Here is a 14812-nt window from a genome sequence, read left to right as displayed (position 1 = left end):
GACTTTTTTTTCTGAATTTTTTGTTATCTGAGAGGTAAACAGGCTAGAAAAGGCCAGCCATGTAAAATGGATAAAGGAAAGTACCCTGTACCTGAGCGGACTCTGCAGGGCAGAGGGATGCCCTTGGCACTGTGCTACCCACTATATGTCCCACTCCCCTCCCCTCACCCCAAATGCACTCTTGGCAACCAGCCTGCAGATTCCTGCTGGTGTATTTCAAAGCCCATGAGAGCCCAGCCATACCTGTCTGGGCTGGAGCTGATCCCTGACCCTCTCTCAGTGCTACTTGGTTTACTCTGATAGCTAGGTGAATGATTGCCAGCACCAGTAAATGATTTACTCCATGTAAAGCACTGCCTGCTAGAGAGGCATATCCCTTGTTACACTGCAGAGAAAAAATATTTCTATAGGGCCACAAAGCTTATGAAATTAATTTATTATTTGCATAATAAATAAATAAGGGTAGTGGTGGTGAAAGAAGCTTATGATGTTTTTTAACATGGCCAAAGATAAAACTGGGGAAAGTGTTCTTATTTTCATTACTACAGAATATGTAGCTGTGTTCACAACTGAAGATAATGTACATTTGTCAGTGGAGCTTGATCAAGAATGTCCAGCTACATTCAGGCAGGTTTGGTGTTTAGGAGAGCAAACCTCCTGTTTGTTTTGTTATGTATTAGGGCATCTTTTCCTCATAATAAAAGCACTACTTGTTTTTCATGCCTGTATCACTGCAGCCCCACAGAGCTGACTCCTACCGTCTGGTCTCTGGAAGATGTGGGTTATACAGCCCAGAGGTGAGAAAAGCTGCATATGTTGCTGGAGATGCCTGTTTTGCTGCAGGAGGCACTGGTTTATTAGTTCAATAGATCTCTTTGCTAATAAATACAATCATTGGGACGGAAGGCAGACAATTTCATGGACTGTGTTATAGGCCCTCACTCATACAGAATGGAATCTTTGGTGTATTATCTTTTAACTTCAGCTGGATTTCCTAGTTGTTAAAAAACCAAGGATTTAAGAAGAAAAGAGAAGATGGCATTTCTTTCTTTATGGCATCACTGGGAGTAGGAGGATAGGCCAAAGGCAGCACAAGCCACTAATGCCACAGGTGGATTTGGAGGGCACTGAGGCACTCCACGTGTAGGACAGACTTGGGAAACCAAGTAATGCAATTACTAAAAATTGGAGCCAGCTCTATACTCCTGTCTGAACGGGGGGAACTCACTCATTTTTTACCCTTATAATGAAGACAGCGCTTTCCTGAGGGGTGCATTTCATCAATGGATGAAATTTACTCTCACTTCTCTTCCAACAGCACTCAATTTCTGAAGAAAATACTTTCTGCAGAATTTCTGAAGAAAATATTTTCTGCATCTCCTTCTGAGGTGACTTGAGTGCTAATAATGAGACTGCTGGAAAATCACTGCTTGGCACTGCACAAACGAAGTTCTGTTGTGTGGCAAAAAGAGAGGATCATATTGCCCAGTTCTGCCATTACTTCTCTGACATGCAAAACCTGTGTGCTGATGACATAGGCTTGTAAGTAGTTCTGGCAAATTTTATTTACGGCTCTACTTTATTATGAATTTGAAATAATGCCTGAACAATGGGAATGAACATCAAAAGGATGTTGAGAGAACTGGTGAAACTCCACATGATTTGAGGTACCCTGCCTGAGATTTTTGCAACTTGCCTATAGTGATGTCATCTTATTGTTCTGATTTTAGCATCTCAATCCATTCCCTAATAGTTGCCAGCAATCAGTACACTAATGAGGTTGACCATCACTCCTTACAGGACACCTCCCATGAATATCTTTTGAGGAATTGGCATTGAGCACCATTTGATTATATGTGACATAGCTGTGACAAAATCCCATTTGATGCAGTTCAGTAAGAACTCATATGGTCCCATTCTCCATGAAGCACATGTAATCCCTCTCACCCACTATTATATTTTCAGTCCTTCAGATCTCAGTGATTTGTCTTCCTAATGTCTTCTTTGGTGAGGCCTCAGAAGCTGCTCCAGGACTCAATCAAACATGTGTGAGCTGTGTGCCCAAAACACAAGCTCCTCTAGGCCTGTCATGGGCATGTGTCTGCTCAGATAATGAATTTGATTTGATGCTGGGCAACGGAGTGACACAATGGGATATATAGATATCTTATTGTGGAGAAGTGCTTCTCCCATGACCAGAATTTTGGGTGTCCATTCATGCTATATGATGGGCAAGCATTCATTTTGGTCATCTGGTATCTTGGGGTGCATTTCCAGACACAGAATGGGAAAGGATCAGGGTGGATGGGTCCTGACTACCACTGCTGGGCTTTGTCCAGTGCCCAGAACAGCCTGCTTGGAAGCCAGAGCACAACTGCAATGAAGCACTCATTAGATGACCATTAGGAAACATGCATTTCTTTAATGCTGAGTGTGATGTGAAACAAATGATGGTTTCCTTGTTAATAATGTCATATTCCCATCCTCATATGACACCTTTCTTTAAGGTGTCTCTTTTTTGTCAACTGCAAAAGCAACTTTTTGCAAGCTTTTGGTACCTGAAGTGGCTAACACCATCACTATTATCAGTGTTAGGCAATGCTGGTCGGTCTGTCCAGTGATCAGAGAGGAGGAGGATGATCTCCAGCCCCCATGAGGAAGGCAGGGCTCGTGGAACCCCGAGAACCACAAGTTTTTTCGCTGCGGTTGCGTTTTTGCGGTGTCTGTGCCACGACGGCGGAGCGGGAGCGGGTGCGGGAGGGTGGCGGGCGGCGAGAGGAGAAGTGCGAGGGTGAGCCCGGGCGGGCCGAGCGAGGGGCCGGGGCCGAGCGGGGCTGGCGGGACCGGGACGGGCCGGGCCCCGCTCCCTCCGCCGCTCTCCGCCGGCCTCACCGGTCGGGGCCGCCGGCGGCGGCAGGCTTAGTCAGAGGAATGTGGGTGGGACTCCCTCCTCCCCGGCGCCTTAAAACCCCGCTCGGACCGGCACGCTCGCAGTCTCCCGTCCCGGCGGAGGTTCCCACCGCACCACACCCGCGACGCCCGGGCTCGCCGGGCGCGCCGCCGGCCGGGCACGATGGTGGTGTGCGGCCTCGCCTGCTGGAGGTGCAGGTGGCTCCTGCCCCTGCTGCTGGGCCTTGCCATCATCATGGGCATCATCGCCCTGGCGGGCCGGGGCTGGCTGGAGTCCGAGTCGGAGCCCTACGTGCAGCAAGCGTCGCTGTGGGAGAGCTGCACGCGGGGCGAGGAGGACCTCAACTGGAGCTGCGAATCCCTGATGGACTACGGTGAGTGAGGAGCCTTCCGAGGCATCCGGGGCAGTAGGTGCCAAGGCTATTGACCTCCCCTAACTCTGCTGTGGAGCAGCTGCTTTCTGGAATGGAGTATCCATGCTGTTTCGGGACTTAAACCAGCTCCGAGACACAGGACTAGACTACTCCAGAGCGATCTTTTTTTTTATCAGTACAACACTGAGAAGCCGTGGTGTTGATATTTTGGGTTTTTCTGAAGTTATTTTACAACCAAAGTAAGATAGCAACTGGCTCCAAGCTGTCTGTTTGCTTCCCCTTGAACTCTCATCGGGCTGCAGTGCCATAGCCTTACCTGGCTGCTCCCTCCCTGTGCCGCTGGCTTCCCTGGATGGCGAGTGTGGAAAACTTCATGCAAAGTGTCCTATGCAGAACCACGCCTGGACAGTAGTAAAATGGTATTTTCCCGACCCTCTGGGGGAAGAGAGCACCTTAATTTAACCCTCCTGGCCAAAGGAGTGCAGCTATTAAAATGCCTCCTGATCTGCAGCTTAAAATGGTCTGATGTGGGTTCGCAGGGAGGAAAAAAAATGCTCTTTCCTTTGTACCTCTCTGTTGCACTGGGGCCTAAATCAGGGATAAGTGTGCCTCTGTTTTAGCTTGTTTAGCTGCTTCTGTATCTGGCATCGCCACTGTAATATTCTTATTGCACACTCTCAGTACCTAGGTCTTTTGAGGGACTTTTTGTTTTATTGCTAGGACACGTGGGTCTGATTACATCTGCTTTTCCCTCAAACAAAATATTTCTGGACAAATAAGCAGACCCGCCTTAAGATCTTGGATGAGGGTTCTTTAGGGACTGGGGGGCTGGAAGGGTGTGTTTCAGCTGGGAGAGCTGGGACTGTTTCCCTGCGCAGATCCCTTGCTGTCTGAGCACGGCAGACTCATTTCCAGAAGCTTTTCATTGCAACACTCGTGCACAAGCTAAATCCTGAATATACTGTAAGAGAAGTGGCTTTGTTTCTCAGCTGGGTGATATCTTTGGGCTTTACTGAAGGTAGAAGAAATCTGGCTAGTGAGATGAAAATATCCATCTCCCCCATCAGACAGAGAAGAAAAGCTAGAGCAGAGCTGCTGAAATTTGCATTGCACAGGGAAAAAGTGCTAATACAGTACAGCTGCTGGAATTTGTTTTCTCCTGTAGTGACACGGCTTCACATGTCCCTGAGTACTGATGGGTGTGTGCTTTGCGTCAGCCCTCAGCATTGCGGGACAAAAGTAATTTTCTGTGGTTTTTTCCTAGTTAACAGGCTGACACAGAAGAACAGCATCTTCAACTTCACTAGTTTAAGCCTAGGCTTATTTAAACCAAAACTTATTTAAATCTTTGGCTTATTTATATGAATTTGCCTGTTCTCAGATTTTCATAACATCAATGCCACTGTCTACTCAAATACTATTTACATCTAGAGACAGGATGTAACACATGAGTTCAGGTTTGATTTGTTTTGTTTTCTTTTCTTCTATGCTAATGCAATTACTGTCAAAATAGGTGAGGGCATTTACAAAGGAAAAATGTCTAGCAGGCATTTATAGCACTGCTGCAGGAAAAGAAAGGTTAGTTAATTGAGATGCATAATGTGTGTTTTGCATACAATAATTGCTGTGCACTAACCATCCTGCACCTCTCCTGATGAAATGAAGACTTCAGAGTGGATCTCCATGAACAGAATGTACCATTAGACAAATTCTTAATTGAGCTGTGGCATGTGTACGAGGAAGAGGAAGAAAAAAGCAGACGAGTCACTTATTTTAAACGCAGGGAAAGGGGCAGGAAAAGACAAACAAAGATTTGCAAATAGGAGTGTCTCCTAAACTGCATAGCTTCTTAATGCACATTTGCAAATACCACATGAGAGGGAAAAAGTGAAAGGGAAAAAGAAGAGTAGGATGTCATGTGGTAGGGAGGCAGGGAAGGGATTTTGTTTAGAGTTCTGTACTAGTTTGTCTGGGAAGTGCCCTGGTTGGCAGTGTCTATCAAAATGTTGCAATGCAGAAGTGCTGTAGTGCACTAGAATATGACTCAAGATGACTAAGTCTAGACCATTGCAGGATTTAACTGTTGACTGTGTGTTTAAAACATATCAGCAAGCCATCAGCTATGACAAAGATTATTTGCACTGTGTAACTTGGAATGGATGATTGTCTTTATAGTGATGAGATTGTAAGTTTAGGAGCAATATTTATGGGTGGCTGCGCCCTCCTGGTTCTGAATGACTGGTCCCAGCGACTTTGCTTTGAATTAACACTATAAAAGATGGGCGTGTACATGTGCAGTAAAGGTAACCTCATTAGGTTAACTCTTTCTTATATCCCTAAGAGCCAGTTGGTATTCATTTAGTATGTACCAGCCAACAAAGAAAAATGGAAGCAGTTTTCTGCATCCTTAGTAAATGCCAGAAAAAAAACCAACCAACCAAACAAACAAACAAAAAAAACAAACCACGAGCCCAACCTTTGTGAATCATGTTTCACTGGAGCTGTGCCACTGTACCTATGTCCCTAGAGGCATGGACTTTGATACCACAGATTATTGGTGAAACTGAGTGCATGTGGAGACTTCACTGAGGGGCCAGATAAATAAAGGAGGAATGCTAGGTGTATGCTTACCTTTACAATACAAGTCTTTTCAGGCACGCTTTTGTCTGATTTACAAATGCCAGGATGCATTCAAGACAAACTAACATCGTGTGTAGTGTCAGGCAAGTGCAGGCACTTGGGAAATGCTGATGGGAAAGGTGTAACAGTTGGCGTCCCTGCCTACACCCAGAAAACACTGCAACTTCCTGGTAAAAGATACCAGTGAAATGTGAGGCTGGTGTCTCTGACAATGCTGGCTCCTGAGCAGCAAACTTCTGCTGCTAACAATCCAGAGACTAAAAGTTGGAAAAGTGTAGGATTGTGCCCCTCCTCAGCTCTCAACTGAAGCCAAGTTTATACTAGAAGGCTTGTATTTAATATTTTGGTAGTTTAGCAGTTCCTTTTCTTGCACTCCTAAAGCCAAAACAGATTGTGATTCTAAGCACTGATCTCCAACCCATCCTTCCAGCAAACCTTCGATTCTGGGGTTCTCTATGCTCTTGGTGGGTTTGCACATAGCTTCCTCTCACCAGTCATGCTACCATGTAAGTTTGCAGATTATCTGAGAAAGAAAGTAGTGCTGACACTGCTCTTTTGCTTGCAGTCCACTGCTCCTTTATTACATCAAAAAAGGGAGATATTTTTGGACATTCTGTGTAATGGGCTCTTGAGGCCAAACAAAGATTGCCACTGCCATTTACATACACAAGAATATTACAGCTACATTGCAAAAACATGCCCAGTCTCTGCAGGTCATGATAAAAACTTCCATTTACTCATGAGCTAACAAACTAGCTTCATTCTGTAAGTGAATGAAAAAATATGAGAGTCTTGTTAATTCAAATCCTGTAGCAGTTCATCTAGCAGGAGCTAAACTATTTTCACAGCTCTTTTATTGATTCCTAAAGAGAAATCTAGATTTAAATATCATATCTTAGCCTGTAGAGATTCCACCTCCTCCCTGGTGAGGCTGAGGCATGGCTGAATGAAGTCAGGAAATACACTTAATGCTAAGGCACTGTTGCTTGCTTTCTTTTAATTTCATCATATTACTGGTGCTCGTCATTAACATTTAGTAATGATGACCCCTCCTAGTTATTTGCATGATAACATTTGCAGCTTAGTTCCTTCCCATAGTAATCATTAATGTAATGTAATGCTATGTAATAAAACTCTTAATCCTTCCTAATAATTACAGACCTTCTGAACAGTTGTTTTTAAATGTTCTTTCAACACCACCTAATAGATAAATACTTTTCTGCTGATTAGATGCAAAGAGCTTGACTATTCTTTGAGGCCAAGCTGACCTGGAAACACTAATACCTCCAAATATTTCTCTGCTTTTCTGCTCTCCTGTTCTTCTGCCTTTCTATTTATGCAGCTCCAAATCACTGTGGTGTTCTTATTTCATAAACATACATCATATTTATGTTTATTTTGCACAAGAAATATTCTCTCTGACAAATTAATGGGTCTGTGAATTTTCTATTTTTATGGAAAAGCTTAAATTCTGGCTTAATATCTTATGATTACAAGGTACTTTTGAGCATAAACCAGATAGAAACTGGGGCTAATCTGTCATTCTCTGACTGTGAGCAGGTCTCTCCAGCTCTCATGGCAGCAAACAGTGAGAGGGTAAACCTGCACCTCTCCCCTCCTGGCAGCTGGGATCTGTAGGGGGAGGATCTTTCAGAGAGACAGGAGAGCTGGGTGCCTGTGGGGACTTGGTCAGCTCTCAGAAGCCTTTAGGAGGAAAAGGAGCTGGGAAAGCCTGACTTGATAGGTGTGGGGATGAGGGAGATCCTTCATGGAGAAGCAGCAATTTCAGTTTTGGCTCCGCAGCAGCCCCTCTGGTGAAAAGTCTCCCTGTCGGTGGGGGTGGCAACAGGTCATGTAGATAAGGAACATCCCAGAGCTGCACTCTATGCTCGGGAAAGGTTCACCCTCCTACCCAAATCTCTCCCATCAGTCACTTATTAAGAGACTTATATATATACAAATTGTAAGAGAAATCTCAAAAATTAACCATAAGTCCTGTGATTCCCACAGGGGATCAAGTGTCTGGCTGATGGTTCAGTGGCTGACTACACTCATCCAGCCCAGAGCACACCCCTCTAGTGCTGTGGGCAGCACATATGACTCAGTCTTATCAGGTCTTGTCAGCATCAACCTGCTGCTAAGTGCTGTTGGAAAAGATAATCCAGCTGAAGAAAGAGCAGAAGGTACTGGGTCACCAGCACTGAGCCCTGTCACACATGAGCACAAAACTCACTGAGTTTCATGATGATGGTACATACTGCTGCCTTGTTTCTGAAGACCTGAAGCAAAGCGGAGCTTGATATTAATCTTCCTAACAAGATATCTCCTGCAGCTATATGTGTTGTCATTTTCTTATTGCCAGAGACAAGAAAATAAATCACTGTGAGCAGAACCTGGGCTGACCTGTATCCAAAAGCTTATTATGCTTGTAAAGACAGTACAGATGATATGAAAATGGCAGTGAGAGCACTGTGGCATTCTGCTTTGTACTCCTCCAGCTGTGTTTGTGTTGCATTAAACCTCAAGGTGTCTAATGTGCAGGTGTATTTGAGTTTACAACTTACATTTTATTAAAGAGATGCCAGATTTGTCTTCCTACGTCTTGTCAGCATAAATAATGCATCTGAAAGGGAATATACTATGGTAACTTAGTGTTCCTCCTTGTCATGCTTTTTTTTTTTTTCTTTTTTTTTTTCTTTTTTTTTTTTTTTTTTTTCTTATTAGGGCAAATATTGATAAAATCTTGCCAAAATAATCTAGTCTGAATGGGTTTTCCTGGGCCGGCTGTGTGTAATGGTTACATATCCCTTTATATTAGTTATCACTAAAGAAATCCTACTGTGGAGACAATATTCAATACCTGCATTAGGTATGACAGAGAATATTTCTTATGTAAAGATTTTATCAAACCACTGACATAGCTCTACTCTCCAGACACTCATCAGTCTCCTCCCCACTTCTTCCCCTCAGCATTCCCTCAGGGAAGGGGTATGAGACATGCAAAACTAGTTGAAGAAGAAGAAATTTGAGAAGTTTTTACTGTCTTGAGTAGCTCCAGGAAGGGAAAGGGGAAAGAAAGACTTTTCCTTATCTTTTCTGTGCCAGTTTTATTGTCTTCAGGTAGCAGTGGCGGTGGTTGGGAGTTTTGGCAGAGATTTGCTTGATGGATACCTTCTGTATTTTACTTTTGCTGTTGGATTAGAGGAAAAAGAAACCAGTTCTAACAGATCTAATTAAAATAGCTGTAAAACAATGCTTTGATTTCTGACTGCAAATTGCTGAGAAAGAGTGGAGACTACAATGAAAGCAGGATATCTCCAAAGTCACTTCAACTGTGTTGGAATGGACAACTATGATGAAAGAGATTTTTTTTTTTTTTAATGTTCTGACCAAGGTCTCACTGGCCTCTTTATTCCTACATTAGAGGGAGCTCAGGATCCAGCCCTACCTCTTTTTGAGTGTGTGAAAGTAGAAACCCACAATATGTAGATGTGGGAATTGAACTGTGATGACAGCTGACTGGAAAACAAAGCAACAGCTAGTATGGTTTAGCCCTTGTGGGCAGTATCCTGCCTCCAGGGCAGGAACACCTTTGCTTGTAGTTGTTTGCACTGGGCTCACCTAAATTGCTTGGTTTCCGAAGAGGACAAGGTGTGTGAGGGCCTTTTCACAAGGCCCTTGTTACTGCTAAAGTAGAATCACTGGCTGTTGATCTAGGAGGTTTTCCTGCCATTGTTGCCTTGGCCCTGGCCTGTGCCAGGTGAGTTCTGGATGCTGGTGCGGCTCCATTGGAATACAGCTGAGCTTGCTTCACGCCTGAGCCTCTCCAGCATGCAGTAGCTTGACACTAAGTAGCTTGATACACCCTGTTCCAGCAAATGTCAAAGTAATGATTCAAAGAGGACTCATCAACTTTTACCTCAGATTTTGTTGTTTCTCCTCCACCTGCTACATTTTAGCTGTGAATAGATACTTATTTTCAAGAACATTCTTTTTGTCGTCTTTTCAGCTATTGCAGGTTTACTTCTTTTGGTTGTGCTTATTTTGCTCCACATGCCCTATTCTTGTCGTAAACAAACGGAAGTTTTATGCAGACAGCACTATTATTTCCCAGCAGTTATCTCCTGTGGTGGTACCCTCTTGTCTGCTTTCACACTTCCCCATGCATGGAAGTGCTTTTGTAAACTTGAATATCAAACAGGAGCTGTAATGATAAAGGGCACTGTCAGCAGTTGTGTGCCCTATCTGCTTAGATATCTGTGGGTGTCTTACAGACACAGAGTTTGAAGGTATTATCTCTCTTCTATGCTGCACTCTATCCCCCTTTTCAGCCAGACAAGTTAGCAGGCAGGGATACCTGTGCTGCTCCAGCAGTAATGGTGCCCTCCTGCTCTGCAGCTGTGTGCTTTGCAGGCATTCAGTATTGCTCTGACATAAGGGCACGCTTCTTAAAGTAAAGGGTTTCAATAAAAAATGATTAAAGAAAACCAAAGAGCTGCAAAGACCTACAGGAGAGTACTGCTGTGTGTAATACCTTTCTTGTTTTCTCTTCAAGGGTGGGGGAGAGCAGCAGCTGCCACATACCTCGTTGGCTTTGTGATCCTGGTCATCTGTTTCGCCCTTGCAGTCATCGCGTTCTCTATTGAGATCCTCCGCTTCAACTTCGTGCGAGGAATTGGAGGCCTGCTCTTTGTTGTTGGTAAGGCTGGGCACAAAGACAAGGTTATTTTAGATGTGAAACAGGCATCAGCAGAAAAAAATGCTAGATGGAGCCTCCCTTATGAAATTAGCTTTGTCTGGTTTATGACTCATTTTCACGGGGAACAAGGGAAGGCTGAGTTGTGCTCTGAAAGCATAATGGGTAGGGGAGCTTCAGTGGCCTTTGTCGGTTCTCACTTTCCCAAGAGAAATTTATGGGGACACCCAAGACCTTTGACCCTGCATGTCACATGCTAAGACTTAAGAGCTGTGGGTGCTTCCCACCTTTCTGATGGGAGGAGGAGGCATGAGGCTCTGGGAGGTAACTGGCTTGGCAGGGTTCCCGGTGCTGGCTGTGGAACAGGGCTGGTCACGGCATGCAGGTATGTACCTTAGCAACCTGGCAATGGCAGCTGAGGTGCCACAGCCACACAGGTGTGGGGATCTGCCTGGGACACAAGTCACATACCTCTGTAACAATGCAGATGTGATTGCAGGTCTGAAGCTAATCCTTACATATCTTAAGTATGCATTTATCTCCAGGTACCTTTTCTTAATGGGAACCGTAATATGTTCACTGTAACTTACTCCTGGTTTTCTTTCTTTTCTCTCTCCAGCTGCATTCCAGATCATTGGCTTGGTCATTTACCCAGTGAAATTCACAGAAGACATTCCACTGACAGGAGATAACATGTTCAGCTGGGCCTATGGTTTTGGCTGGGCCAGCACTGTTGTTGTAATAGGTTGTGCTTTCTTCTTCTGCTGCCTCCCCAACTGGGAAGATGAAGTCCTGGGAAACATCAAGCCTACCTATTACTACTCTTCCCCAGAGAGAGCTCCATACTTAAATTGAAAGATCAAGTACAGCCAACTGTCAAAACAGAGGAGCACCTCTGATGTACATTTGGTGTGATTGTAGGAGACTAAAAAAACTCACCTTATTTTGCCAGCGTATTTCTTACTGTGCCTGGCAATAAATTAGGAAAACCATTGGCATCTTAAACCAAATAGCTTTTATCCAAAGTATTATTTACATATTTTCATGTCAATTCAGTTTGGGTGGTTTACTTGCTCCTTCCCCTCCCAGTTAATTGAGTCATCCTTATTTTATTCAAATATTTTCTTATGAATATAGATGATAGTGTTTCAAGTGTAGAAAGGAAAAGGACAGATTTTAAACAACCCATTAGTGGGTCCTGCGAGATAGGTTGGTTTTATTCACTTCTGACAAAATTGCTTTAAATGGAGCTAGGAAAAAACACAGCGTTCCAAGGAATACTTGTTGTTCTGTCAAAGTCAGTCCCAAGGAAGAAACTTCTGTGATACTATCACAGTCACCTGCGGCCTAAAAATCTTTTCTCATTCCTGTTACTAGACTGTTGTTGACTATTAGCTATTTGAATAAAGGGGAAAATAAAATTAAATTTTATTTTCCACCAATTGGTGCTGTTGGACAAGGTCTCCTCCAAAGCATGGAGCTGGAGTGTATAACATAAGAGTGGCTAATGTAGCATTGGTGGGTTTGTGGCCACAGTAGGACTTATGATGGAATCACATATGTATGTTGTAATGGATTCAGATGCTAAACTACATACATTTTTACATGGTATATGAGGGATGCTGATTTAGAAAGTATCTTTGAGCAGAAACATAAACTATTCTATTTGTCTACCTTTGTAAAGTTGCAGTGTTTTAATTATCAGTGCGCTTTGAAGGGAAATTTTAGCATAAGGTGTTTAAAAACCTCCGAAAGTTTCTAACACTGAAAGTACCTCAGAATTTAGCAAATTTGGGCTGCTTTGTGAGTGAGTAGGGGTAAAAGGTAGAAATAGAAAGGCAGTTTTGTGAGCAATTTACATATGCAAACTTCATACAAACATCAGTGTTGGAGTAATCTGGCTAGCTCCTTATTTGTGTTTCTGCAGCCAGCAATTCCAAATAAGTATTCGAGCGAGGTGTAGCCATGTCTGTGTTGGTCATGGACCTCCAGCATCTTACAGCAGATTTAATTATGGTCTATAATCTTTGTCAGGGCTTTGTTCAGCTGGGGAAGAAGGAAGAAGTTCATTTTTCTAACTCCTTTTCCAGCTATGGGGGAAGTAGCTTTAGCAAAGACAGACTGAGGAGGATATAGGTGGGGTGGAAAGCAAATGCTGCATGTTGCTCTGTGTTATTTCTTACTCTCATGAACCTGGTACTTAGGAGAGGGTAAGTGTGTGGGTATGTGTATTCATGCACATGTACAAAATAGAACTTAGAAAGCATTAACCAACAGACTGTAAAGTTAAAGTAATTTACAACTGATCTTTTTGCAATGCCCTGTATTTCTTGTATTATATCTTGTATAGCTTTCCATTTTGTAACACCTTTTTCAATTTGATAATGCTATATATTGCATGTGATCCTGTTTTAGAGAGGCCAGGTGATTCCTGAAGGTCCCTTCTAGGCCTGTGTTTTATAACTTTGCAGAGCATAAATGTCTGCAGACTTCAGAACTGTGTTACGAGCTCAGTTGTGGCATATACAATCAATTGTATTTATAATTCTTGCTGAATAAGAGAGTTCTGTGGCAAACATGTCCTTTTAAAATTTTTTCCCTTTTCTGTACAGTACTGGCTGGTGGGGCATACTGTGTAGACTTTATCATTAAAGTAATGGTAGTACCTACTTCTAGTGAATTCAAAAGACAGCAGAGAATCTCAAGTCAGGAAAACCCTTGCACAACTAAAGCTGAAAAGGAGAAGAAAGCGTAAGAAAATGGACACCTTTCCTAATGACAGGGACGATGGTAATATGGTAATCAGGATTAGCATAATTTATGTCTTTTGTATGCTTTTTTAATAAGCATTGGCATAACTTGTCAGAAGAGGACTAATGTAAAATAAACTTGGCTCTGAATGTACTGGGAGGGGTAGAAGCATAACCAGCATGTTACACAACTTCAATGTTCCAGAGAAAGCTATTGCAAAAAGTTATTAATTACTTTCAAGTGATATTAATGTATGTGACACTCATTTCAAATGTTGTGGCTTAATTAAAAACGTTTTAACTGACGCTTGTAGAAACTTGGTGGTGTTTGTGGTTAGTGGATTAATTTCATAAAATCAAATAAATAAGCCATTCTTTCCTTCTATTAACTTGAATATCAGTATCCAGAAAATGTCAGGTTAATAGAATGAAGTTAAAGACCTCATGTCCGGGAGGCAACAACTTCATTTTCCAGTCAAATAAGCTTAAGAATACACTGCAAAACATGTCTGTGTGCTTTAATTGAAGTGCCAGGCATAGAATGTTCTTTCCTAAGCCAAAACCTCTTAAGTGCATCACAGATAAGGGGGAACTCTAAATATTTTAAATACACAACAGTCTACAGGAGTGTGGGAAGTCTGTTCTTTATCAAAACTGTTCCAAGTGCCTTTCCTACAATGATCAAGAAATTTAAATAGTGAAAAAAGATGGTGTACTCACCTGCTATTTTCAGTGGAAGGTTGCAGTTCTCCCATGATTAGAAACCTTCCCAATTCTAACCTCAATTTATGCATGGCCCATATTATAACCCTGTCCTAGTGATGTTGTTTTAAAAAGAGCAAATCAGTCAGTCACTGCTGTCTTACACCAGCCTGTGGCTTCTGATTTCTAGAAAGACAGGTTCATCATTCTGTTAATTTCTTTTTTTTATCTGTCCTCTTCCCTAAATATCTTAATTTTAAAATTAATTTACTACCTTGGATTCTGGTGCCTTGCATGTGGTTTTATTGGGCTTTGGTTCCATGTATCCCCCTTTTTAATTACTTCTAATTTTAAATAAACAAATAGAAAAAAATATTTTGGTTCCTTTTAGATTTTCCTAAATGCCCTCAAGATAATTGCAGGGTTTCTATACTGCCCTTCTTTCGACAGGAAGAAAATTTGTACTCCTGTTTACCTACCAGTCTGTATTAAGCTGCAACCTAAATCTGTGCTCACTAAAATCACCTGAATATCTCCAGTGAGCTTCAGGCTGCAGGGTTGCTCCTTCTACTTCAGTTTGTGAGAAGAGAGAGCAGGTCAGGGAAATCTGAGCACACTTGGCCCTTGTCTCAGGAGGAGTTATGAGCAATCAAAAATGTGCATGACTGAGTGCTAGGGAAGACTAATTGACCTGAATGGGATGATTAATGCTTAAATCTCATGGATATGGGAAACAGCTG

General features: G+C 42.8%; 1 protein-coding gene across 1 annotated transcript; it reads left to right on the top strand.

Moving 5' to 3' along the window:
• Positions 1-3011: 3011 nt before the first annotated feature.
• Positions 3012-13675, top strand: LOC128805736 (p53 apoptosis effector related to PMP-22-like). Its single transcript, XM_053974617.1, has 3 exons — positions 3012-3284; positions 10480-10623; positions 11240-13675. The coding sequence occupies exons 1-3, from the start codon at positions 3074-3076 to the stop codon at positions 11473-11475; spliced, it is 591 nt and encodes a 196-aa protein (XP_053830592.1). The 5' UTR covers positions 3012-3073; the 3' UTR covers positions 11476-13675.
• The last annotated feature ends 1137 nt before the right edge of the window (positions 13676-14812 follow it).

The sequence above is a fragment of the Vidua macroura genome, chromosome 3, assembly GCF_024509145.1.
Source record: "Vidua macroura isolate BioBank_ID:100142 chromosome 3, ASM2450914v1, whole genome shotgun sequence".
In the NCBI taxonomy this organism is placed as follows: domain Eukaryota; kingdom Metazoa; phylum Chordata; class Aves; order Passeriformes; family Viduidae; genus Vidua; species Vidua macroura.
This window is presented reverse-complemented; position numbering and strand designations above follow the sequence as displayed.